The 26,302-nt window shown below is 44.7% G+C and overlaps 2 protein-coding genes across 2 annotated transcripts in view; one reads left to right on the top strand and one right to left on the bottom strand.

Annotated features, from left to right (window-relative positions):
- The first annotated feature begins 207 nt into the window (after positions 1 to 207).
- LOC129813684 (transmembrane 6 superfamily member 2-like) lies at positions 208 to 14,352 on the top strand. Its single transcript, XM_055866090.1, has 10 exons — positions 208 to 469; positions 780 to 901; positions 1,505 to 1,602; positions 1,757 to 1,860; positions 1,956 to 2,038; positions 2,161 to 2,285; positions 3,270 to 3,371; positions 12,930 to 13,022; positions 13,289 to 13,408; positions 13,597 to 14,352. Exons 1-10 carry the CDS (start codon positions 384 to 386, stop codon positions 13,804 to 13,806), a joined length of 1,143 nt encoding a protein of 380 aa, XP_055722065.1. The 5' UTR covers positions 208 to 383; the 3' UTR covers positions 13,807 to 14,352.
- Positions 14,353 to 16,583: 2,231 nt separating this feature from the next.
- LOC129813683 (neurocan core protein-like) overlaps positions 16,584 to 26,302 on the bottom strand; it is a 109,467-nt gene continuing 99,748 nt past the window's right edge. Inside the window, exons 19-20 of the mRNA XM_055866089.1 lie at positions 18,179 to 18,361; positions 16,584 to 17,929 (exon numbers count right to left, since the gene is read on the bottom strand). Of these exons, the coding sequence (XP_055722064.1) occupies positions 17,805 to 17,929; positions 18,179 to 18,361 (308 nt within the window). The 3' untranslated portion in view covers positions 16,584 to 17,804. The remainder of the gene's footprint in view (positions 17,930 to 18,178; positions 18,362 to 26,302) is intronic.

Below are 26,302 nucleotides of genomic sequence, written 5' to 3'. Positions count from 1 at the left end.
CTACATACATTTGACAACTATTTAAAACTGGAATGTAATTAATTTACGCATTAATGTATTTTATGCACAACGCACTCTGTGCATAGCCTACGCATTGCGTAAAACTATTTATAGGTTTATAGGCTATATAGACTAGGATACTCCGAGAATAATGCAATCATGAAGTTTGTGAACTTTGAACCAAAGCAGCGAACAGCTGATGTCGAGGGTCAATGAAAGCTTTGTAAAAAGAGTGATCACAATCCCCATTCAGGAGACAAGGTGTGGACAGCAGCAATAATCCTCCACTGAAACTCTGGATATATAGTTTTCCTGTTCCTTTTCAGTACACTGTTCAGATTATTCACTTTGGCTGAGGTGTTATATGAATCAACGGTACAAAGATGCAGCTGCCTGTGGACATATGTGTTTTCCTTTTGTCTCTTGTGGCTCCTGCGGTTCTCTACACTATGAACAATGTCATAAAACAGTAAGTTGGGTTCATCTCACACACTATTTTATTTTGTGTAATGTAATCATGACACACTTTTACCATGATACACAACATCTGATCCATCCATACTTTTCAGTCAAACGTCTTTCCTAGGCTACACATTCATAGACGGCAGCTAGAGTTAGGGCATCATTCTTCAGTGGCTTAGTCATTCATTAGTTCAGTCATTCATTCAGATCGGTGATACCTCCGAGGAGAGGAAAAAAGGCCTCAGAGTTTTTCCCTATGTAGTTTCATAAGGTGTCTGAGTTTGTATTACTGATACATGTGTCTCTCTCCTCCACAGGCCTGTAATGGTGTTGACGCTAGGAGCTGCCGTACTGTACATTATACCCTACATCATGTCTTTCCTTGTCCTCCATCTTCTCGCATTGCAACACTGGGAAAACATTGACCCCTTGTTTTATGGTATGTAGTAGTCAGAGACCGTAAAGGTGGTAGTAGTATGTGAGCACACACACGCCTCTCATTATAAAGGGTTGTTGAAGATAATTGAAAAGAATGCGTGAGTGAAACTGAATGAGAAAGGTCTCTCTCTCTCTCTCTCTCTCTCTCTCTCTCTCTCTCTCTCTCTCTCTCTCTCGTCTTCTCTCTCTCTCTCTCTCTCTCTCTCTCTCTCTCTCTCTCTCTCTCCGCTCTGTCTCTCCTCTTCTCTCTCTCTCTCTCTCTCTCTCTTCTCTCTCTCTCTCTCTCTCGCTCTCTCTCTCTCTCTCTCTCTCTCTGTCTCTCTCTCTCGCTCTCTCTCTCTCTCTCTCTCTCTCTCTGTCTCTCTCTCATCTCTCTCCTCTCTCTCTCTCTCTCTCTCTGCCTCTCTCTCTCCTCTCTCCTCTCCTCTCTCTCTCTCGCCTCTCTCTCCTGCCTCTCTCTCTCTCTCCTCTCTCTCTCTCTCTCTCTCTCTCTGCCTCTCTCTCTCTCTCTCTCTCTCCTCTCCTCTCTCTCTCTCTCTCTCTCTCTCTCTCTCTCTCTCTCTCTCTCTCTCTCTCTCTCTCTCTCTCTCATTCTCTCTTGTAGTGTTGGCTGTGTTTTCCTTCACATGTCTGGTGGGCCTGACCAATGCTTTGGAACAGGATGGCTACATCTCTGGTTACATGGGCTTCTACCTGAAGAAGGTTAGTTTAACTAACTAGTCCTTTCCTTTTCCTCATTAATTAGTCATTTGTACTAGATTATTGATTGATATGTGGTTTGGAAAACGCTTTGTAGAAAACTATTTTTTTTATAAGAAATCTATCAGCTATTAAACATGACCTGATGATCTGTCAGGGGGAGCCCCATCTGAGCGCAGCCTACGCTGTGATGATGAATTACTGGGAGGGAGTCCTGCACTTCCTCCTCTTCCTCATCATCATCCATCGCATGTTCAGGGGGTAAGTGGCACTTCGCTACAGTGATTCTACAGTAGTACCAATAGTGGCAATACGATTTTTGGCGAGATGGTTAAATCTATTTCCTATTCATAAAGGAAGTCCTATCGCAGCCTGGCGCTGTTCTGGGCTGGGTCGTCCATCGCCCACCAGATCGTCTTCATCCCAGGAGTAGTCATCGGTGAGTGTGTTTCAAAGAAAGTGCCTTTACTGTTACTCTCTGGTATAGTCTAACACAGCCAATAGTGGCAAACAGGTATATCAGGAACAGACATGTTAATATTGTCATGGCTCTTCACGCAGGTAAATATGGTTCAAACATTCATCCCGCCTTCTGGAGGAACACTCCCTTCCTGTTGCTGCCCATCTGGGGAGCCATCCTGCTCTTCAGTAGAGAGAGAGAGCTGCCAATCATTCCTGCAGACAAGGTGAGATACACAGATGGAACAGCAGTGCAGTAAAGCTAACTCGACTGGTCTGATATGTTTGTTTCATCCATGAACTGAATATGATCAATTCACTTTAAGAGAACAACTAACCATCGTGGTGCAGTCACTAATCACTCCCACACAAAACACACATTCATTACTACAAACCGTAGAAAACATTTCTCAACGAAAACAAGGAGAAATTCAGGTAGGTCCATCCCCGTTGGCTTCTGTTTGCTTCTGTTGGCTGCTTTTCCTTCACTCTGTGGTTCAACTCATCCAAAACCATCTCAATTGGGTTGAGGTCAGGTGATTGTGGAGGCCAGGTCATCTGATGCAGCACTCCACACACTCTCATTCTTGGTTAAATATCCCTTACACAACCTGGAGGTGTTCTGTCTGGGTCATTGTCCTGTTGAAAAACAAATGATACTCCCACTAAGTGCATACCAGATGGAATGGCGTATCGCTGCAGAATGCTGTGGTAACCATGCTGATTAAGTGTGCCTTGAATTCTAAATAAATCACAGTGTCACCAGCAAAGCAGCCCTACACCATCACACCTCCTCCTCCATGCTTCATGGTGGGAACCACACATGCGGAGATCATCCTTTCAACTACTCTGCGTCTCACAAAGACACGGCGGTTGGAACCAAAAATCTCAAATGTGGACTCATCAGACCAAAGGACAGATTTCCATTGCTCGTGTTTCTTGGCCCAAGCAAGTCCCTTTTTCTTATTGGTGTCCTTTAGTAGTGTTTTCTTTTTCTTTGTTTAACACTTTTTTGGTTACAACATGATTCCATATGTGTTTCATAGTTTTGATGTCTTCACTATTATTCCACAATGTAGAAAATAGTAAAAGTAAAGAAAAAACCCTAGAATGAGTCGGTGTGTCCAAACGTTTGACTGGTACTGAACCTGAAACGTACAGTAAGTACCCCAGTTGGACTGACATAGGTTGTGTTTGTCTGTATTCCTCAGATTGCAGTAGCGCAGAAGAGAAGTCTCCTCTACAGGCCTGTTGACCTGATCCTGTCTCTGCTACTGCTGGGAGCCATGGCCTTCTCTGTCTTCAGGGGCGCTGTAAGTAACAGACCAACCACTCACTTCACTATGGGGGGATTCCGACCCGAGTTGCACACTTTTCTCACCTTCCAATACTTCATGGATTGAACAATTGAATAATATGACAACTGTCAGGATGAATCAAACCACTGTATTTTTGATTCATCAAAATGCTGTTTACCCTATTCGTTTGCTGGGAGGTCAAGTAAAGGAAGATATGGCGGAGGTTCGTCTACATATACGCTGTATTCTCACCTTGACTTAATTCCCCTCATAATGCCACCACCTTTACGCGCGATGAAACGACCAATAAGGTTGAGCAACCTGTCGGTCCTAAGTGGAACAACGTCTACTTTCTTTTTCCCGGTAGAAAGAACCCCATTCTCCATGCTCTGTCATTTACAAACTGATAAGAGGCTGAGCTATTGATAAGAGCTAGGTACATACGTAAGCCATTTGGATAAGTGGATTGTAAATATAAATGACAGTAGTTTTAGATCTATTTTACCTGATCGATGGAGACAAATGTGAAACCAGTAATATGGCTGCAAACTGAAACATATCAACATATCACCTTTTCCACAGTGAAGTTTATGAAATGCTGGCTTTATAACCAGCAGGGATGACATTTGGAGACCCAAGCTATAAGCTTCTGTAGCCATGCACAAATGACAGTATGAGTTGATTTAGGATGTCTAGAAACTGTATGAAAAAAATGAATGTATTTTCTTAAATATTATCCATTATTGGTAGCCACCATCAGTTAGATATACCCACATACATTTATATCTGCCACTTTACTGTTAGTTTCCTTACATTTATATCTGCAACTTTAGTGTTTGTTTCCTTACATTTATATCTGCCACTTTAGTGTTAGTTTCCTTACATTTATATCTGCCACTTTACTGTTAGTTTCCTTGCATTTATATCTGCCACTTTAGTGTTTGTTTCCTTACATTTATATCTGCCACTTTAGTGTTTGTTTCCTTACAATTATATCTGCCACTTTAGTGTTTGTTTCCTTACATTTATATCTGCCACTTTAGTGTTTGTTTCCTTACAATTATATCTGCCACTTTAGTGTTTGTTTCCTTACAATTATATCTGCCACTTTAGTGTTTGTTTCCTTACATTTATATCTGCCACTTTAGTGTTTGTTTCCTTACATTTATATCTGCCACTTTAGTGTTTGTTTCCTTACATTTATATCTGCCACTTTAGTGTTTGTTTCCTTACATTTATATCTGCCACTTTAGTGTTTGTTTCCTTACATTTATATCTGCCACTTTAGTGTTTGTTTCCTTACATTTATATCTGCCACTTTAGTGTTTGTTTCCTTACAATTATATCTGCCACTTTAGTGTTTGTTTCCTTACAATTATATCTGCCACTTTAGTGTTTGTTTCCTTACAATTATATCTGCCACTTTAGTGTTTGTTTCCTTACAATTATATCTGCCACTTTAGTGTTTGTTTCCTTACAATTATATCTGCCACTTTAGTGTTTGTTTCCTTACAATTATATCTGCCACTTTAGTGTTTGTTTCCTTACATTTATATCTGCCACTTAAGTGTTTGTTTCCTTACATTTATATCTGCCACTTTAGTGTTAGTTTCCTTACATTTATATCTGCCACTTTAGTGTTAGTTTCCTTACATTTTGCATCATTCCATTACATCGTTAGTTGACCTTTCTTTCCTCTGTTGAGTTTGTGTGGGTAGCCATAGCGGATCATATTAGGCTAATGTATTCCAAGTTATGCAATAATTTGGAACAGGTAGTCTAATTGAATCATTAACGAACACAGACCATAAGTAGCAGTTTAAACCTGGAGCCTGGCATATGGTTCATGACGACTGGACCATTTTCATACAGTTCCATGATTAGTGAGAATTATTAGGGTAGATTTATTGGACTACGGTTCAATCCCTATTGCACACTTTTCTAATCTTCCAACATTTCATGGATTGAACAGTTTAATAATATGACAACTTTCAGGATGAATCAAAGCATTGTATTTTTGATTAATCAATATATTTAGTGCATAAAGGATCTCCAAATCTGTTCTTTTTAAATGATTCATACTTTCCTAACCCCAAAATGTGCCTAAATATTTAGAAATCTACCAGTTGGTGCTGAAACAAAGACGTGTATGTATATATTTAGATGGCTTTCTTTAATGAATCACTGTATTCTGAACCCATTCTCTCCATGTATTCTAGTGCCTGTCTCCAAAATTCTAATTGAAGATACACTATATTATTTATTTTTTACTGAAACACTATTGAATGGAAACATCTATGAGTAAATTTGTTGGCCAGCAAGTGGGAAGGTTTTCAGTGGTTGAATTAAATGTATTCAGTGCAGGCAAAAAATAACATAAAATCAAATTTAAAAAAAATGGTCACATACACATGGTTACCAGATGTTAATGCGAGTGCAGCAAAATGCTTGTGCTTCTAGTTCCGACCGTGCAGTAATATCTAAAAAGTAATCTATAAATTTTACAACAACTACCTTATACACACACAAGTGTAAAGGAATGAATAAGAATATGTACATATAAATATATGGATGAGCGATGGCCGAACGGCATAGGCAAGATGCAGTAGATGGTATAGAGTACAGTATATACATATGAGATGAGTAATGTAGGGTATGTAAACATTATATAAAGTGGCATTGTTTAAAGTGGTTAGTGATGCATTTATTACATCCAAATTTTTATTATTAAAGTGGCTAGTGATTGAGTCTGTATGTTGGCAGCAGCCACTCAATGTTAGTGATGGCTGTTTAACAGTCTGATGGCCTTGAGATAGAAGCTGTTTTTCAGTCTCTCGGTCCCAGCTTTGATGCACCTGTACTGACCTCGCCTTCTGGGTGATAGCGGGGTGAACAGGCAGTGGCTTGGTTGGTTGTTGTCCTTGATGATCTTTTTGGCCTTCCTGTGACATTGGGTGGTGTAGGTGTCCTGGAGGACAGGTAGTTTGCCCCCGGTGATGTGTTGTGCAGACCTCACTACCCTCTGGAGAGTCTTACGGTTGTGGGTGGAGCAGTTGCCGTACCAGGCAGTGATACAGTCCAACAGGATGCTCTCGATTATGAATCTGTAAAAGTTTGAGTGTTTTCGGTGACAAGCCAAATTTCTTCAGCCTCCTGAGGTTGGGTATGAGGAACTTAAAACGTTCCACCTTCTCCACTACTGTCCCGTCGATGTGGATAGGGGGGTGCTCCCTGTGCTGTTTCCTGAAGTCCATGATCATCTCCTTTGTTTTGTTGACGTTGAGTGTGAGGTTATTTTCCTGACACCACACTCCGAGGGCCCTCACCTCCTCCTTGTATGCCGTATCTTCTGTTGTTGGTAATCAAGCCTACCACTGTAGTGTCGTAAACTTGATGATTGAGTTGGAGGCGTGCATGGCCACGCAGTCATAGGTGAACAGGGAATACAGGAGAGGGCTGAGAACACACCCTTGTGGGGCCCCAGTGTTGAGGATCAGTGGGGCGGAGATGTTGTTTGCTACCCTCACCACCTGGGGGCGGCCCATCAGAAAGTCCAGGACCCAGTTGCACAGGCCGGGGTTGAGACCCAGGATCTCGAGCTTAATGATGAGTTCGGAGGGTACTATGGTGTTAAATGCTGAACTGTAATCAATGAACAGCATTCTTACATAGGTATTCCTCTTGTCCAGATGGGTTAGGGCAGTGTGCAGTGTGATTGCGATTGCGTCGTCTGTGGACCTATTGGGGCGGTAAGAAAATTGGAGTGGGTCTAGGGTGTCAGGTAAAGTGGAGGTGATATGATCATTGATTAGTCTCTCAAAGCATTTCATGATGATGGAAGTGAGTGCTACGGGGCGATAGTCGTTTAGCTCATTTACATTAGCTTTCTTAGGAACAGGAACAATGGTGGCCCTCTTGAAGCATGTGGGAACAGCAGACTGGGATAGGGATTGATTGAATATGTCCATAAACACACCACCCAGCTGGTCTGCGCATGCTCTGAGGACGCGGCTAGGGATGCCGTCTGTGGCCGGCAGCCTTGCAAGAGGGTTAACACGTTTAAATGTCTTACTCACATTGGCCGCAGGGAAGGAGAGCCTGCAGGTTTTGGTAGCGGGCCGTATCAGTGGCACTGTATTGTCCTCAAAGTGAGCAAAGAAGTTGTTTAATGTGTCTGGGAGCAAGACGTCGGTGTACATGACGGTGCTGGTTTTCTTTTCATAATCCGTGATTGACTGTAGACCCTGCCACATGCATATCATGTCTGAGCCTTTGAATTGCGACTCTACTTTGTCTCTATACTGAAGCTTAGCATGTTTGATTGCCTTGCGGAGGGAATAGCTACACTGTTTGTATTCGGTCATGTTTCCGGTCGCCTTGCCATGATTAAAAGCAGTGGTTCGCGCTTTCAGTTTTGCGCGAATGCTGCCATCAATCTACGGTTTCTGTTTGGGGAAGGTTTTAATAGTCACCGTGGAGTACAACATCACCGATGCACTTGCTAATAAACTTGCTCACCGAATCAGCGTATACATCAATGTTGTTGTCTGAGAATATCCGGAACATATCCCAGTCCACACGATCGAAGCAATCTTGAAGCGTGGAATCCGATTGGTCGGACCAGCATTGAACAGACCTGAGCACGGGCGTTTCCTGTTTAATTTTCTGTCTACAGGCTGGGAGCAAAAAAATGGAGTCGTGGTCAGACTTTTTTTATTATTTTTTTATTTCATCTTTACTTAACCAGGTAGGCTAGTTGAGAACAAGTTCATTTACAACTGCGACCTGGCCAAGATAAAGCAAAGCAGTGCAGCACAAACAACAACACAGAGTTACACATGGAATAAACAAACATACAATCAATAATACAGTAGAAAAAGTTGATATACAGTGTGTGCAAATGAGGTAGGATACCGGAGGTAAGGCAATAAATAGGCCATAGTGGCGAAATAATTACAATATAGCAATTAAACACTGGAGTGATAGATGTACAGAAGATGAGTGTACAGGTAGAGATACTGGGGTGCAAAGAAGCAAAAATCTAAATAATAGATAACAGTATGGGGATGAGGTAGTTGGATGGGCTATTTACAGATAGGCTATGTACAGGTGCAATGAGCTGTGAGCTGCTTGACAGCTTGTGCTTAAAGCTAGTGAGGGAGATATGAGTCTCCAGCTTCAGTGACTTTTGCAGTTCGTTCCAGTCATTGGCAGCAGAGAACTGGAAGGAAAGGCGGCTGAAGAAGGAATTGGCTTTGGGGGTGACCAGTGAGATATACCTGCTGGAGCGCGTGCTACGGGTGGGTGCTGATATGGTGACCAGTGAGCTGAGATAAGGTGGGGCTTTACCTAGAAAAGGCTTATAGATGACCTGGAGCCCGTGGGTTTGGCGACGAATATGAAGCGAGGGCCAGCCAACGAGAGCATACAGGTTGCAGTGGCCGGTAGTATATGGGGCTTTGGTGACAAAACGGATATCACCGTGATAGACTGCATCCAATTTGCTGAGTAGAGTGTTGGAGGCTATTTTGTAAATGACATCGCTGAAGTCAAGGATCGGTGGATGGTCAGCTTTACGAGTGTATGTTTGGCAGCATGAGTGAAGGATGCTTTGTTGCAAAATAGGAAGCTGATTCTAGATTTAATTTTGGATTTGAGATCCTTAATGTGAGTCTGGAAGGAGAGTTTACAGTCTAACCAGACACCTAGGTATTTGTAGATGTCCACATATTCTAAATCAGAACCGTCCAGAGTAGTGATGCTGGGCGGGCTGGCAGTTGTGGGCAACGATTGGTTGACGAGCATGCATTTAGTTTTACTTGCATTTAAGAGCGGTTGGAGGCCACGGAAGGAGAGTTGTATGGCATTGAAGCTCGACTGGAGGTTAGTTAACACAGTGTCCAAAGAAGGGCCAGAAGTTTACAGAATGGTGTCGGCTGCGTAGAGGTGGATCAGAGAATCACCAGCAGCAAGAGCAACATTATTGATGTATACAGAGAAAAGAGTCGGACCGAGGATTGAACCCTGTGGCATCCCCATAAAGACTGCCAGAGGTTCGGACAAAAGGCCCTCCGATTTAACACACTGAACTCTGTCTGAGAAGTAGTTGGCGAACCAGGCAAGGCAGTCATTTGAGAAACCAAGGCTGTTGAGTCAGCCGATAAGAACGTGATGATTGACAGAGTCAAAAGTCTTGGCCAGGTCGATGAATACAGCTGCACAGTATTGTCTCTTATCGATGGCGGTTATGATATCGTTTAGGACCTTGAGCGTGGCTGAGGTGCACCCATGGCCAGCTCGGAAACCAGATTGCACAGCGGAGAAGGTACGGTGGGATTCGAAATGGACGGTGATTTGTTTGTTAACTTGGCTTTCGGAGACCTTAGAAAGGCAGGGTAGGATAGATATAGGTCTGTAGCAGTTTAGGTCTAGAGTGTCTCCCCCTTTGAAGAGGGGGATGACCGCGGCAGCTTTCCAATCTTTGGGTTCTCAGACTATACGAAAGAGAGTTTGAACAGGCTAGTAATAGGGGTTGCAACGTTTTCGGTGGATAACTTTATAAAGAGAGGGACCAGATTTTCTAGCCCTGTTGATTTGTAGGGTTCCAGATTTTCCGGCTCTTTCAGAACATCAGCTATCTGGATTTGGGTGAAGGAGACATGTGGGAGGCTTGGGCAAGTTACTATGGGGGCTGCAGGGCTGTTGACCGGGGTAGGGGTAGCCAGGTGGAAAGCATGGCCAGCCGTAGAAAAATGATAATTGAAATTCTCAATTATCGCTGATTTATCGGTGGTGACAGTGTTTCCTAGCCTCAGTGCAGTGGGCAGCTGGGAGGAGCTGCTCTTATTCTCCATGGACTTTACCATTAACTTTTTGGAGTTTGCGCTACAGGATGCAAATTTCTGTTTGAAAAAGCTAGCCTTTGCTTTCCTAACTGCCTGTTGATATTGGTTCCTAACTTGCCTAAAAAGTTGCATATCGCGGGGGCTATTCGAAGCTAATGCAGTACGTCACAGGATGTTTTTGTGCTGGTCAAGGGTGGTCAGGTCTGAAGTGAACCAGGGGCTATATCTGTTCCTGGTTCTACATTTTTTGAATGGGGAATGCTTATTTAAGATGGTGAGGAAAGCACTTTTACAGAATAACCAGGCATCCTCTACTGCTGGAATGAGGTCAATGTCCTTCCAGGGTACCCGGGCCAGGTCGATTGGAAAGGCCTGCTCGCTGAAGTGTTTTAGGGAGCGTTTGACAGTGATGAGCAGTGGTCATTTGACCGCAAACCCATTACGGATGCAGGCAATGAGGCAGTGATCGCTGAGATCCTGGTTGAAGACAGCAGAGGTGTATTTGGAGGGCAGGTTGGTTAGGATGATATTTATGAGGGTGCCCGTGTTTACGGATTTGAGGTTGTACCTGGTAGGTTCATTGATAACTTGAGTGAGATTGAGGGTATCAAGCTTAGATAGTTAAGCATGTCCCAGTTTAGGTCACCTAAAAGCACGAGCTCTGAAGAAAGATAGGGGGCAATCAATTCACATATGGTGTCGAGGGCACAGCTGGGGGCAGAGGGTGGTCTATAGCAAGCGGCAACGGTGACAGACTTGTTTCTGGAAAGGTGGATTTTTAAAAGTAGGAGCACAAATTGTTTGGGCACAGACCTGGATAGTAAGACAGAACTCTGCAGGCTGTCTCTGCAGTAGATTGCAACTCCGCCCCCTTTGGCAGTTCTATCTTGTCGGAAAATGTTATAGTTAGGGATGGAAATTTCATGGTTATTGGTGGTCTTCCTAAACCAGGATTCAGACACGGCTAGGACATCCGGGTTGGCAGAGTGTGCTAAGGCAGTGAATAAAACAAACTTAGGGAGGAGGCTTCTAATGTTAACATGCATGAAACCAAGCCTTTTACGGTTACAGAACCGTCAACAAATGAGAGCGCCTGGGGAATGAGAGTGGAGCTAGGCACTGCAGGGCCTGGAATGACCTCCACATCACCAGAAGAACAGAGGGGAGTGGGATAAGGGTATGGCTAAAGGATATAAGAACTGGTCGTCTAGTACGTTCGGAACAGAGAGTAAAAGGAGCAGGTTTCTGGGCACAGTAGAATAGATTCAAGGCATAATGTGCAGACAAATGCAGACAATAATTACTAACCAAGACAGATATGGACAAGGCATATTGACATTAGGGAGAGGCATGCGTAGCCGAGTGATCATAGGGGTCCAGTGAGTGGCTCGGGCCGGAGACACGGCGATTCAGGCAGCTAGCGGCCCGGGGCTAGCAAGCTAGCAGAAGGGCCTTAGAGGGATGGCACAACGGAAGAAAGTCTGTTGTAGCCCTCTCGTGCTGTTATGTCTGCAGACCAGTCGTCATGGATCAGCAGGGCTTCGTGTGGTTAAAGGATCCAAGCCAATTGGCAGAATAGGTATAGTGGCCAAAGAATTTGTCCGATGGGCCTTTTAAGCTAACAGTCCAATATGCTCTAGAGAGCTAGCGGGCCGCGGCTAGCAGGTTAGCAGATGGGCATTCAGGGGACGTCACGACGGAGGAGCCAGTTGATAAACTCCCTCGGGTGAATTACGTCAGTAGTTCAGTCGTGATGGGTCGGCGGGGGTCCAGGCCGATTGGCAAAATATGTATTGTAGCCCAAGGAGTGGCTGATGGATCTCTTCGGCTAGCCGGGATATGGGCCTAGCAAGGCTAGCTCCAGGCTAATTGGTTCTTGCTTCGGGACAGAGATGTTAGCCAGGAGTGGCCACTCAGATAGCAGCTGCGATGATCCAGGTGAAAAGGTTCAGAGCTTGCGGTAGGAATCCGGAGATATGGAGAAAAATAAGTCCGATTTGCTCTGGTTTGAGTTGCGCTGTGCAGACTGGCGAGAGTTGTCCGGGCTAATGGTAGCTGATGACCGCTAGCAGTGGCTAACTGGTTACTAGCTAGCTGGCTAGCTTCTGTTGGGGTTCCGGTTCAGAAGTGAAGAAATAGCAGATCCATACCACATTGGGTGAGGTGGTCCAAAACAGAGGATCCGCTTCGGGAAGTCGTATTCCTGGTCGCAATGTTGGTAAGTTGACGTTGCTCTTATATCCAATAGTTACTCCCGGCTGTATGTAATAAGACTTAAGATTTCCTGGGGTAACAATGTAAGAAATAATACATAAAAAAACAAAATACCACATAGTTTCCTAAGAATGCAAAACGAGGCGACCATCTCTGTCGGCGCCATCTTCCTAACGGGAACCATGTCTGCAAAGCCCGTTAGTCACCAGCATAAGGTACGTCTGAATAACAATTACTGAGAAGTGCGAAGGCGTTCGTAGGAAAGGCGTACATTTCCTAAGTCTGAATCACAGGGTCCATGTAGCCAGTGTGTTTCTTCTTTAGCCAACAAAATTGTACATCATTCTTTGATTGATTGATTCATGTGTTCATTCATTGATCCATTAATCCATCCATCCACCCACCCACCCACCCACCCATCCATCCATCCATCCATTCATTCATTCATTCATTCATTCATTCATTCATTCATTCATTCATTCATTCATTCATTCACTCTTCCTCTCTCACTCAGGTGGCCCTTGACTGTCCTCTGGATACCTGCTTCACCTATATCTACCAGTATGAGCCTTACCTCAAGGACCCTGTGGTCTTCCCTAGGATCACGGTGAGTTGAGCCTTACCTCAAGGACCCTGTGGTCTTCCCTAGGATCACGGTGAGTTGAGCCTTACCTCAAGGACCCCGTGGTCTTTCCTGGGATCATGGTGAGTTGTAGAAAATAGAATGAGTAAAACACACATAGATCTTCATTCCATTGTCCGTTATGGCGTACTATCCATATTTGTTCCTGTTCCATGCTGCTTGATAGTGTAGTCGCCATTGCGTCCGTATTGATGTCGAACGACACGTGTCTTGTTATTTGATTGCTCTAGATGCTGGTGTATTTGTTCTATGCGTTGCCTCTGCTGGCTGCATTCATATACGGGCTGAGGAACCCTGGTTGTACCTGGATGCTGGACTGGGCCATCTTCTTTGCTGGGGCCATAGCCCAGGTAAGAATATTGGTCGCTTCAATGGCAGTTCACACGCAGTGTGATGTACCAGGGATTTGACAAAGCAGCTGTGATACAAATTATATTTTTGATGATTTTTTACACAATTGTTGTGTTTCTATTCTGTTCCTATTATTCATCTTCCATTAACACCCCCTCACACCCACCCTTCTCCTCCCCTTCCCCAGACCCAGTGGTGCCATATCGGGGGATTACTCCACTCCCGAACCCCCTTCACATACCGGGTCCCAACAGACAAATGGTCGACCGTTATGATTCTAAACGGGCTGTATGTAGCTGTACCGATCCTCCTAGCCATCCGATGCCGCCTCAGCCCCACTTTCTTCATGCCTACTGTACCTGAGGGACAGACCAGCCCGGAGAAGAAGGACAACTAAACGCATAACACTACAATTCCCACTGAGCATGGAGTCTGTGAGCGGATGGTCTAGAATGCTACTGTAAGATCAAGAACTACTGTTCCCACGATCCTAAAGAACCCAAACGTTTTGGTGCGGCGAACCACCTACGCTTCTGGAAATGTGACCCTCCAGATTTACAAAACAATATTACATTAATCTAGAACACATCAAGCAAATTAACTTCAATTTCTTACATTATCCGCTCCCTCTGTTGGTTGGAGCCTTTTGGAGTAAAGTTCAGGCCCATGTCTACAACAGCGGAATACAGTGCAGTGCATTAAACAGCCAAAACCAAGCCCTGCTACAAGCCATCTATTCTGCAGTAGCACTCCCTATATGGACTATTGGATCGAGATAAAGCCTGTTTGTGGACATGGCTTTATCTATGTGGCTAGTGAGACAGTCTCAGGTGGTGTAGTATAGTAGGGCCTAAAAGGCCTATAAACCTGGACTCTGATCACTGACACTGATACAGCAGGACAGCATTGCCTCATAGATTTATCACAGAGGAACTGTGAAACTATGGACCATGTTGAGGACTCTTTTTTTTTCTCTTTTTTGTTGCTGAACAACTGTGTTGTAGTGCTGCTGATAAGACCAGATAACAAGGCATGTTTCACAAGATGTGGTTGGGATTGGAGAGACCACTATAGGAAGTCATGGGTTGAGGGGACAAAGGTTTAGTTAGTATTTATGAAACAAATGATGGCTATTTTTGGAGGGGTTGGGCCATAATTACTTCAATAAATGTGTGTTATGTGAATACATTAAAATATGTGAACAACTACACTATTCTGTTTCTTTGAGTAGTTGTACTCTGGTCTTGGGTTGGTGTGTATCCTGATGTGTCCATTCTCTATTCTTGTGAAATACTCTGTTTACCTTTTTCATGCAAGTCTGCCTGACTATTGAGGCAACAGGGCAGAGATTCATCAGATACTGAAAGTGGTGGGGTGCTCAGTCTTTCACTGGAACATTGTTTTATCATAATAGTTGCCTAAAACCACTCATAATGGGGCAGATTTTCCCACCACCTAATGGATAAGCTTTGGACTGAGGGAAATGAAGGGTCTGTGGTTTGAGGCAACTTCTGTCTGGAGTGTTTTCTTCTCACAATCATTGGTCTATTCCTGTTCAAAACTCTCACTGAGTTGTACGTGTTGCTCTAAGACCTCTGAGCTTCCGTCTCTGGTTGATGATGTCATTGGATCCTGTCTATAGTCAGTGACGGTGCACATGTGGGCTAGTGAACTTTGCCCTGCCTGGCAGGTGGCCTCTGCTGTCATCAGTTGATAAGAAGTGAACCCCAGCTAGACAGTATTGTCATACAAAATCAAACTGTTGACAACATACATGATTTCAGACTTCTGTTTTGAACTAAGTTTGACGTCTGGAAAGTAAAAGCCCAGAATGCGCTCTCTTCCCACATGTTCAGCTCTGGTTTTAATGTCTATGGTTTACCTGTACGGCAATCACTGTCACCTGATTTCAACAGAGTCAAGCAACTTTTCCAACCAGAGTTTAAATAAATATTGCCTGCTTTTTACTCTCAAAACCTCTCTCTGCTCCACAGTTTATATCCCAGTGAATCAGGCTGTGACAGAGAGGGGGGTCAGGTCTCAGAGCCAACTGAGCCAAGAGGCGACAACCCAAAGTGAGATTAAACTAGCAGTGGTCGTCTAGCAGTGGTGGTATTGGACCAATGGACCAATTATTTTAGATGTATTGTCCTCTATAGGGTCCATTCGTACATGTACTTTCCTCTATAGGGTCCATTCGTACATGTACTTTCCTCTATAGGGTCCATTCGTACATGTATTTTCCTCTATAGGGTCCATTCGTACATGTACTTTCCTCTATAGGGTCCATTCGTACATGTACTTTCCTCTATAGGGTCCATTCGTACATGTACTTTCCTCTATAGGGTCCATTCGTAGATGTACTTTCCTCTATAGGGTCCATTCGTACATGTATTTTCCTCTATAGGGTCCATTCGTACATGTACTTTCCTCTATAGGGTCCATTCGTACATGTACTTTCCTCTATAGGGTCCATTCGTACATGTACTTTCCTCTATAGGGTCCATTCGTACATGTACTTTCCTCTATAGGGTCCATTCGTACATGTACTTTCCTCTATAGGGTCCATTCGTAGATGTACTTTCCTCTATAGGGTCCATTCGTACATGTACTTTCCTCTATAGGGTCCATTCGTACATGTACTTTCCTCTATAGGGTCCATTCGTACATGTATTTTCCTCTATAGGGTCCATTCGTACATGTACTTTCCTCTATATGGTCCATTCGTACATGTACTTTCCTCTATAGGGTCCATTCGTACATGTACTTTCCTCTATAGGGTCCATTCGTACATGTACTTTCCTCTATAGGGTCCATTCGTACATGTACTTTCCCTCCACAATCCATTCAAAACAGAGAACAAAGAGAGGAGAAAATGTCCTGTTTGTTCCCGACAGAATGAAAACTATTGGCCAGAATGGCCTCTTTCTCTGGGCGGAGAATGATGTGAGGTGAACAACAGAGCTGGTAAATGAGTCTAAGATGTTAAAATGCAAAAGTTATTTGGTTTGTTTTGTTCCTGGAGGCTGGTTTAGGAGGCATGGGTTAGCTACAAGCTGCTGTCAGTCTTCCGTGTCTGAGGTACAGCGATGTGGTAGAAACGTACAAAGAAATAGAAATACTAGCATTAGAGCCCAGCTTCAATCACAAAACATACCAGATACACCGTCGTCATTCATTTGTTTGTTTTTTAGCTTTATTAAGAATGGAACACAACAGCTGGACAGGACATCATAACAACACCAAAAAATGGGTGACGACCAATCAAGGACCAGATTCATGGCATCCTACCCATCACATATTGGAGCCGTGCAAAGACTGGGTCTATTGACGATCGAGTAGATATCTTGGGAATGTTTTGTCTCAGTCCGTAGTATTTTAATCTATCCTATTTTATTCCATTTAGATCGATGGGGCTGTTTAAGAATATTAGTTGAGATGCCGATGGGAAACACATGGCTGGACAAGGGTCAGGTATCAATCAGGTGTCAGTCAATAACAAACAAACAAAAACCACAGTATTTACAGTACAGTACAGGCAATCAAAGGGTTAACTTGTTTTTTGGTTAACACGTTTTGATTGTAAGAGAATGGTACATAAAAGAAAACAGGTATTACATTGCCTTGTTGGATTATGTATAAAAAAAATCAACATATATTAACTAGTCCATAATAAATAGTGACGTGACATGAAAAGTTAGCAAATATTAAAAAATGGCACATAAGTTGAATAATAAAACAGCCCTACTATTCAGGGGACCTAAGGGAACATAACAAGTACAGGATACAGACAAAAGCTCTGGGTTAATTGGGACTGAAAGCTAACTAGCTAACTTATTAATTACATCTGTGCTTTTTTAACAGGACACAAACATTAGGATGTTCTGAGATGTAGAACAAGCTTCAAACTTATAAAAACACACTCGCATAGGATACACACTTTCTCTCACACACATACACACGCACGAACACACATCACTGTATTTATGTTTCGATAGTGAGAATAGGTTATTCATAGACATGCCAAGGATTTGCTGTTTCTAAGTTACAGTATTAGCGACCGTGTTAGCGAGAGAGAGACTATTACTGTTGTAAGTAATGGACATGGGTTAAACAAAATCAACAACAAAAGGACAAATCCAAACATGAGATATGGGTGTGTAACACAGAACTTTTTTTGAACTAATGTCAATCGGTCATTTGCATGAAAGTTAAAGTTTTGTACACATAGAGTATCTCAAGTGAGATTTCAATCCAAAGAGACAGACTGAAATAGGTCAGGAAAAGAGAACTTTCAGATGTCAACTATTGTCCATTGTGAGGGGTTGATCCCCTACAGCCCCAGGATAGGTCAGCGGTCAGGCGCAGAGCATTGTGGGAGGTGTAGTATTTGGTTCAGTATTGGCTATGTGCGTCCTCTCCCCTCTCCATGTGGGCCTCTCCTCCGTATCTCCTGTGGTTCCTACGCTCCCGGCGCTGGCCGTGGCGGTGGTTGCGGCGGTACCGGTGGGATCGCCGAGCTGAGGGAGGGGAACACAGGTAGTTACACCTCAAAATTGGTGCAGTAACAACATTTACCATTCTCTGTTTAATTGGTGCAGTGACAACATTTACCATTCTGTTTATTATTCAGCCCATACTAGAAGGAATACACAAATGTTTATACAAAAAAAGCCTACCTGGGTGAATAAAGGTTTGTTATCTGAAAAAAGGTTGCATAAGACAACACATGTTTAAAAATAAATAAAAATCTGCTGTTTGTCACTCACACTTTGTGCAGATGATCTTGGGTCGGTCCCAGGTGCCATCGGCCCGGCAACGCGCGGTGGGGATGTGGCGCTGGTAAAAACCTTCGGCACACTGGTAACGCACCACTGCATGGATGTCATAATGGGACCGCCGACGGCCAATCAGATGGGCATTCTCCACAGCGGGCGGGGTTCCACACAGCACTGTCAGACGGGACAAGATGAACAATTAAGTCAATTAAGTCAGTGTTGAGCAACAACGAAGAAGATACAGTGTGTACTGTATCTATTGTATCTGGCTTGCAATTTATTTTTTCTCCCTGTATTTCTCCCTGGGTCTCATTCCAGTGTCACAGTTACATCAGGGCACCAGACACAGAGATGCATGGTGGGACTTCAGAGAATAGATCTGAGGGCAAGACAGTCACTGGCAATTTAATGCCAGCTTTAAACAAGATGGCAAATGTTAGCTTTGCAGTCCAAGTGAACATGTGGGGTGAGATAAAACAGCAACAGAAAGAGATGAAGGTTTCTGTTTAGATCAACTGGAAGTTTGAAATATTACAGTTTTTCCCAATTCCACACCGGCCCATGAGGAATATTCAGCCAAACCTGTAACTCATTTAGTAAAACCATACACCAAACATGTTACTCATTTAGTAGAGCCATACACCAAACCTGTAACTCATTTAGTAGAGCCATACACCAAACCTGTAACTCATTTAGTAGAGCCATACACCAAACCTGTAACTCATTTAGTAGAGCCATACACCAAACCTGTAACTCATTTAGTAGAGCCATACACCAAACATGTTACTCATTTAGTAGAGCCATACACCAAACCTGTAACTCATTTAGTAGAGCCATACACCAAACCTGTAACTCATTTAGTAGAGCCATAAAACAAACCTGTAACTCATTTAGTAGAGCCATACACCAAACCTGTAACTCATTTAGTAGAGCCATACACCAAATCTGTTACTCATTTAGTAGAGCCATACACCAAACCTGTAACTCACTTAGTAGAGCCATACACCAAACCTGTTACTCATTTAGTAGAACCATACACCAAACCTGTAACTCATTTAGTAGAGCCATACACAAAATCTGTTACTCATTTAGTAGAGCCATACACCAAACCTGTAACTCATTTAGTAGAGCCATACATCAAATCTGTTACTCATTTAGTAGAGCCATACACCAAATCTGTTACTCATTTAGTAGAGCCATACACCAAATCTGTTACTCATGGATAAAAAGGCCACAGGTGAGTACCCCTGTGTTTGGAGAACAATGGAAGCAAACTTGGCAGGTGGAGGTAGAGGTACAGGTACTGCAGAGGTAGAGGTGGAGATGGAGGTGGAGGTACTGTAGAGGTAGAGGTGGAGGTACTGTAGAGGTAGAGGTGGAGGTACTGTAGAGGTAGAGGTGGAGGTACTGTAGAGGTAGAGGTGGAGATGGAGGTGGAGGTACTGTAGAGGTAGAGGTAGAGGTACTGTAGAGGTTGAGGTGGAGGTACTGTAGAGGTAGGGGTGGAGGTACTGTAGAGGAAGAGGTAGAGATGGAGATTGAGGTACTGTAGAGGTAGAGGTAGAGGTACTGTAGAGGTAGAGGTGGAGGGATTGTAGAGGAAGAGGTAGAGATGGAGGTGGAGGTACTGTAGAGGTAGAGGTAGATGTACTGCACAGGTATAGGTACTGTAGAGGTAGAGGTAGAGGTACTGTAGAGGTAGAGGTGAAGGTGGAGGTACCTTAGAGGTATAGGTACTATAGAGGTAGAGGTGGAGGTAGTGGTACTGTATAGGTACTGTAGAGGAAGAGGTAGAGATAGAGGTGGAGGTACTGTAGAGGTAGACATAGAGGTGGATGTACTGTAGAGGTATAGATGGAGATGGAGGTGGAGGTACTGTAGAGGTAGAGGTGGAGGTACTGTAGAGGTAGAGGTGGAGAACTGTAGAGGTAGGGGTGGAGGTGGACGTAGAGGTGTAGGTATTGTAGAGGTGGAAGTGGAGGTACTGTAGAGGTAGGGGTGGAGGTACCGTAGAAGTGGAGGTGGAGGTACTGTAGAGGTAGAGGTGGAGGTACTGTAGAGGTAGGGGTGGAGGTGGACGTAGAGGTACTGTAAAGGTAGAGGTAGAGGTGGAGGTACTGTAAACGTAGAGGTAGAGGTGGAGGTACTGTAAATGTAGAGGTGGAGGGACTGTAAAGGTAGAGGTTGAGGTGGAGGTACTGTAGAGGTAGAGGTAGAGGTGGAGGGACTGTAAAGGTAGAGGTGGAGGGGGAGGTAGAGGTATTGTAGAGGTAGAGGTGGAGGAACTATAGAGGTGGAGGTACTGTAGAGGTAGAGGTATAGGTACTGTAAAGGTAGAGGTGGAGGTGGAGGAACTGTGGAGGTGAAGGTAGAGGTACTGTACAGGTAGAGATGGAGGTAGAGGTACTGTAGAGGTGGAGGTAGAGGTACTGTAAAAGTAGAGGTGGAGGTAGAGGTACTGTATAGGTGGAGGTAGAGGTACTGTAAAGGTAGAGGTGGAGGTACTGTAGAGGTAGGGGTGGAGGTACTGTATAGGTAGGGGTGGAGGTGAACGTAGAAGTACTGTAGAGGTAGAGGTAGAGGTGGAGGTACTGTAATTGTAGAGGTGGAGGTGGAGGTACTGTAGAGGTAGGGGTGGAGGTACTGTATAGGTAGGGGTGGAGGTGGACGTAGAAGTACTGTAGAGGTAGAGGTAGAGGTGGAGGTACTGTAATTGTAGAGGTGGAGGTGGAGGTACTGTAGAGGTAGGGGTGGAGGTACTGTATAGGTAGGGGTGGAGGTGGACGTAGAAGTACTGTAGAGGTAGAGGTAGAGGTGGAGGTACTGTAATTGTAGAGGTGGAGGTGGAGGTACTGTAGAGGTAGGGGTGGAGGTACTGTAGAGGTAGGGGTGGAGGTGGACGTAGAGGTACTGTAGAGGTAGAGGTAGAGGTGGAGGTACTGTAAATGTAGAGGTGGAGGGACTGTAAAGGTAGAGGTGGAGGTGAAGGTATAGTAGAGGTAGAGGTGGAGGGACTGTAAAGGTAGAGGTGGAGGGGGAGGTAGAGGTATTGTAGAGGTAGAGGTGGAGGTAGAGATACTGTGGAGGTGGAGGTAGAGGTACTGTAAAGGTAGAGGTGGAGGTAGAGGTACTGTAGAGGTAGAGGTGGAGGTACTGTAGAGGTAGGGGTGGAGGTGGATGTACTGTAGAGGTATAGATGGAGATGGAGGTGGAGGTACTGTAGAGGTAGGGGTGGAGGTACTGTAGAGGTAGGGGTGGAGGTGGACGTACAGGTACTGTAGAGGTAGAGGTAGAGGTGGAGGTACTGTAAATGTAGAGGTGGAGGGACTGTAAAGGTATAGGTGGAGGTGGAGGTACTGTAGAGGTAGAGGTACTGTAGAGGTAGAGGTAGCGGTACTGTAGAGGTAGAGGTAGAGGTACTGTAGAGATGGAGGTACTGTAGAGGTGGAGGTACTGTAGAGGTAGAGGTACTGTAGATGTGGAGGAACTGTAGAGATGGATGTACTGTAGAGGTAGAGGTAGAGGTACTGTAGAGGTAGAGGTAGAGGTACTGTAGAGGTAGAGGTAGAGGTAGAGGTACTGTAGAGATGGAGGTACTGTAGAGGTGGAGGTACTGTAGAGGTAGAGGTACTGTAGAGATGGAGGTACTGTAGAGGTGGAGGTACTGTAGAGGTAGAGGTACTGTAGATGTGGAGGAACTGTAGAGATGGAGGTACTGTAGAGGTAGAGGTAGAGGTACTGTAGAGGTAGAGGTAGAGGTACTGTAGAGATGGAGGTAATGTAGAGGTACTGTAGAGATGGAGGTAATGTAGAGGTGGAGGAACTGTAGAGATGGAGGTAATGTAGAGGTGGAGGAACTGTAGAGGTGGAGGAACTGTAGACATGGAGGTACTGTAGAGGTGGAGGAACTGTAGAGGTGGAGGAACTGTAGACATGGAGGTACTGTAGAGGTAGAGGAACTGTAGAGGTGGAGGAACTGTAGACATGGAGGTACTGTAGAGGTGGAGGTACTGTAGAGATGGAGGAACTGTAGAGGTAGAGGAACTGTAGAGATGGAGGTACTGTAGAGATGGAGGTACTGTAGAGGTAGAGGTAGAGGTACTGTAGAGGTAGAGGAACTGTAGAGGTGGAGGTACTGTAGAGATGGAGGTACTGTAGAGGTAAAGGTAGAGGTACTGTAGAGGTGGAGGTACTGTAGAGGTAGAGGAACTGTAGAGGTGGAGGTACTGTAGAGGTAGAGGAACTGTAGAGGTGGAGGTACTGTAGAGTTAGAGGAACTGTAGAGATGGAGGTAATGTAAAGGTGGAGGAACTGTAGAGATGGAGGTAATGTAGAGGTGGAGGAACTGTAGAGATGGAGGTACTGTAGAGATGGAGGTACTGTAGAGATGGAGGTACTGTAGAGGTAGAAGAACTGTAGAGATGGAGGTACTGTAGAGGTAGAGGAACTGTAGAGGTGGAGGAACTGTAGAGGTGGAGGTACTGTAGAGATGGAGGTACTGTAGAGGTAGAGGTAGAGGTACTGTAGAGGTAGAGGTAGAGGTACTGTAGAGATGGAGGTACTGTAGAGGTAGAGGTAGAGGTACTGTAGAGGTGGAGGTACTGTAGAGGTGGAGGTGGAGGAACTGTGGAGGTGAAGGTAGAGGTACTGTACAGGTAGAGATGGAGGTAGAGGTACTGTAGAGGTGGAGGTAGAGGTACTGTAAAAGTAGAGGTGGAGGTAGAGGTACTGTATAGGTGGAGGTAGAGGTACTGTAAAGGTAGAGGTGGAGGTACTGTAGAGGTAGGGGTGGAGGTACTGTATAGGTAGGGGTGGAGGTGAACGTAGAAGTACTGTAGAGGTAGAGGTAGAGGTGGAGGTACTGTAATTGTAGAGGTGGAGGTGGAGGTACTGTAGAGGTAGGGGTGGAGGTACTGTATAGGTAGGGGTGGAGGTGGACGTAGAAGTACTGTAGAGGTAGAGGTAGAGGTGGAGGTACTGTAATTGTAGAGGTGGAGGTGGAGGTACTGTATAGGTAGGGGTGGATGTACTGTAGAGGTGGAGATGGAGGTGGAGGTACTGTAGAGGTAGAGGTGGAGGTACTGTAGAGGTAGAGGTGGAGGTACTGTAGAGGTAGGGGTGGAGGTGGACGTAGAGGTGGAGGTATTGTAGAGGTGGAAGTGGAGGTACTGTAGAGGTAGGGGTGGAGGTACCGTAGAAGTGGAGGTGGAGGTACTGTAGAGGTAGAGGTGGAGGTACTGTAGAGGTAGGGGTGGAGGTGGACGTAGAGGTACTGTAAAGGTAGAGGTAGAGGTGTAGGTACTGTAGAGGTAGAGGTGGAGGGACTGTAAAGGTAGAGGTGGAGGGGGAGGTAGAGGTACTGTAGAGGTAGAGGTGGAGGGGGAAGTACTATAGAGGTAGAGGTACTGTGGAGGTACTGTAGAGGTACTGTAGAGGTAGAGGTACTGTAAAGGTAGAAGTGGAGGTAGAGGTGGAGGTACTGTAGAGGTGGGGGTACTGTAGAGGTAGAGGTAGAGGTATTGTTGAGGTAGAGGTGGAGGTGGAGGTACTATAGAGGTAGAGGTTGAGAAGCAGGTACTGTAGAGGCAGAGGTGGAAGTGGAGGTACTGTAGAGGTAGGGGTAGAGGTACCGTAGAGGTGGAGGTGGAGGTACTGTAATTGTAGAGGTGGAGGTGGAGGTACTGTAGAGGTAGGGGTGGAGGCACTGTATAGGTAGGGGTGGAGGTGGACGTAGAAGTACTGTAGAGGTAGAGGTAGAGGTGGAGGTACTGTAATTGTAGAGGTGGAGGTGGAGGTACTGTAGAGGTAGGGGTGGAGGTACTGTATAGGTAGGGGTGGAGGTGGACGTAGAAGTACTGTAGAGGTAGAGGTAGAGGTGGAGGTACTGTAATTGTAGAGGTGGAGGTGGAGGTACTGTAGAGGTAGGGGTGGAGGTACTGTAGAGGTAGGGGTGGAGGTGGACGTAGAGGTACTGTAGAGGTAGAGGTAGAGGTGGAGGTACTGTAAATGTAGAGGTGGAGGGACTGTAAAGGTAGAGGTGGAGGTGAAGGTATAGTAGAGGTAGAGGTGGAGGGACTGTAAAGGTAGAGGTGGAGGGGGAGGTAGAGGTATTGTAGAGGTAGAGGTGGAGGTAGAGATACTGTGGAGGTGGAGGTAGAGGTACTGTAAAGGTAGAGGTGGAGGTAGAGGTACTGTAGAGGTAGAGGTGGAGGTACTGTAGAGGTAGGGGTGGAGGTGGATGTACTGTAGAGGTATAGATGGAGATGGAGGTGGAGGTACTGTAGAGGTAGGGGTGGAGGTACTGTAGAGGTAGGGGTGGAGGTGGACGTACAGGTACTGTAGAGGTAGAGGTAGAGGTGGAGGTACTGTAAATGTAGAGGTGGAGGGACTGTAAAGGTATAGGTGGAGGTGGAGGTACTGTAGAGGTAGAGGTACTGTAGAGGTAGAGGTAGCGGTACTGTAGAGGTAGAGGTAGAGGTACTGTAGAGATGGAGGTACTGTAGAGGTGGAGGTACTGTAGAGGTGGAGGAAGACCAAGAACTAGGAGAGTAATCTCTGATGAAATTCGGGTGACAATGGTGGACCATAGTAAAGCATTTATTTGGGCTGCAATCTGAGGTGCAGTTAACTCTATTGAACTTCTCCTCTGCAGCTGAGGTAACTCTGGGTTGAAGCTGCAATCATCAAGCGCTGAAACTGGCTCTCATCAGGACCGCTACAGGAAAGACCCAGAGTTACCTATGCTGCAGAGGATAAGTTCATTGGAGTTAACTGCACCTCAGATTTTAGCCCAAATAAAGGCTTCATAGAGGTCAAGTGACAGACACAACACAACATCAACTGTTCAGAGGAGACTGCGTGAATCAGGTCTTCATAGTCAAATTGCTGCAACTGAACCACTACTAAAGTACACCAAAAATAAAAAGTGACTTGCTTGGGTCAAGAAACACAAGCAATGGACATTAGACTGGTGGATGATGAGTCCAAATTTGAGATATTTGGTTCCCGCCGTGTCTTTGTGAGACGCAGAGTCGGTGAACGGATGATCTCTGCATGTGTGGTTCCCACCGTGAAGCATGGAGGAGGAAGTGTGATGGTGCTTAGCTGGTGACACTGTCAGTGATTTATTTTGAATTCAAGGCACAGTTAACCAGTATGGCTACCACAGCATTCTGCAGTGATACACCATCCCATCTGGTTTGACAAAGACCCAAAACACACCTCCAGGCTGGGTAAGGGCAATTTGACCAAGAAGGAGAGTGATGGAGTGCTGCATCACATTACCTGGCCTCCACAATCACCCGACCTCAACCTAGTTGAGATGGTTTGGGATGAGTTGGACCACAGAGTGAAGGAAAAGCAGCCAACAAGTGCTCAGCATTTGTGGGAACTCCTTCAAGACTGTTGGAAAAGCATTCCAGGTGAAGCTGGTTGAGAGAATGCCAAGAGTGTGCAAAGCTGGCATCAAGGCAAAGTTTGGCTACTTTGAAGAATCTCAAATATAAAATATATTTGGATTTGTTTAACACTTTTTTGGTTACTACATGATTCCATCTGTGTTATTTCATAGTTTTGATGTCTTCACTATTATTCTACAATGTAAAAAAATAGTAAAAATAAAGAAAAACCATTGAATGAGTAGGTTTGTCCAAACTTTTGACTGGTACTGTACGTGGTGGAAAATGCGTCTGTTTACAGGTGAACAGGAGGCTGCCATTGTGCAAATGCTAGTTGAAAATAATGCCATAAGACTGCGGGAAATCCAACAGCAGATAATTGAAAACCCTGCCATCTTCCATAACATCAGAGTGAGCTTATCAACCATAACCCACATCCTTAAGAAACACCATCTCCGGATGAAGCAAATCTACAGAGTCCCATTTGAAAGGAATTCCCAAAGAGCAAAGGATAAACTGTATGAATATGTGTAAGTAAGCAATGTACTAGTATTACACTCTTGAAACATTAGAGACTCATTGATGTTGCCAGTGAACTTTACGAAACAGCAATTAAAGTATTTACTGTCATTTCAGAGAATCATGGAGTTGGATGCCCATCCCCCAGGAACTCATATTCATAGATGAGGCTGGATTCAATTTAGCAAAGACGAGGAGG

Source organism: Salvelinus fontinalis, chromosome 17 (assembly GCF_029448725.1).
Source record: "Salvelinus fontinalis isolate EN_2023a chromosome 17, ASM2944872v1, whole genome shotgun sequence".
NCBI classification, from domain to species: domain Eukaryota; kingdom Metazoa; phylum Chordata; class Actinopteri; order Salmoniformes; family Salmonidae; genus Salvelinus; species Salvelinus fontinalis.
The sequence above is the reverse complement of the archived record's forward strand: the minus strand, read 5'-3'. Positions and strand labels throughout refer to the sequence as shown.

Bases quoted from the DNA above. Each gene is read 5' to 3' on its own strand.
- LOC129813684 (XM_055866090.1), top strand. From the start codon at position 384: ATGCAGCTGCCTGTGGACATATGTGTTTTCCTTTTGTCTCTTGTGGCT. The intron at 902-1,504 runs GTATGTAGTAGT...TCTCTCTTGTAG, and splicing joins CATTGACCCCTTGTTTTATG to TGTTGGCTGTGTTTTCCTTC. The intron at 1,861-1,955 runs GTAAGTGGCACT...CTATTCATAAAG, and splicing joins ATCCATCGCATGTTCAGGGG to GAAGTCCTATCGCAGCCTGG.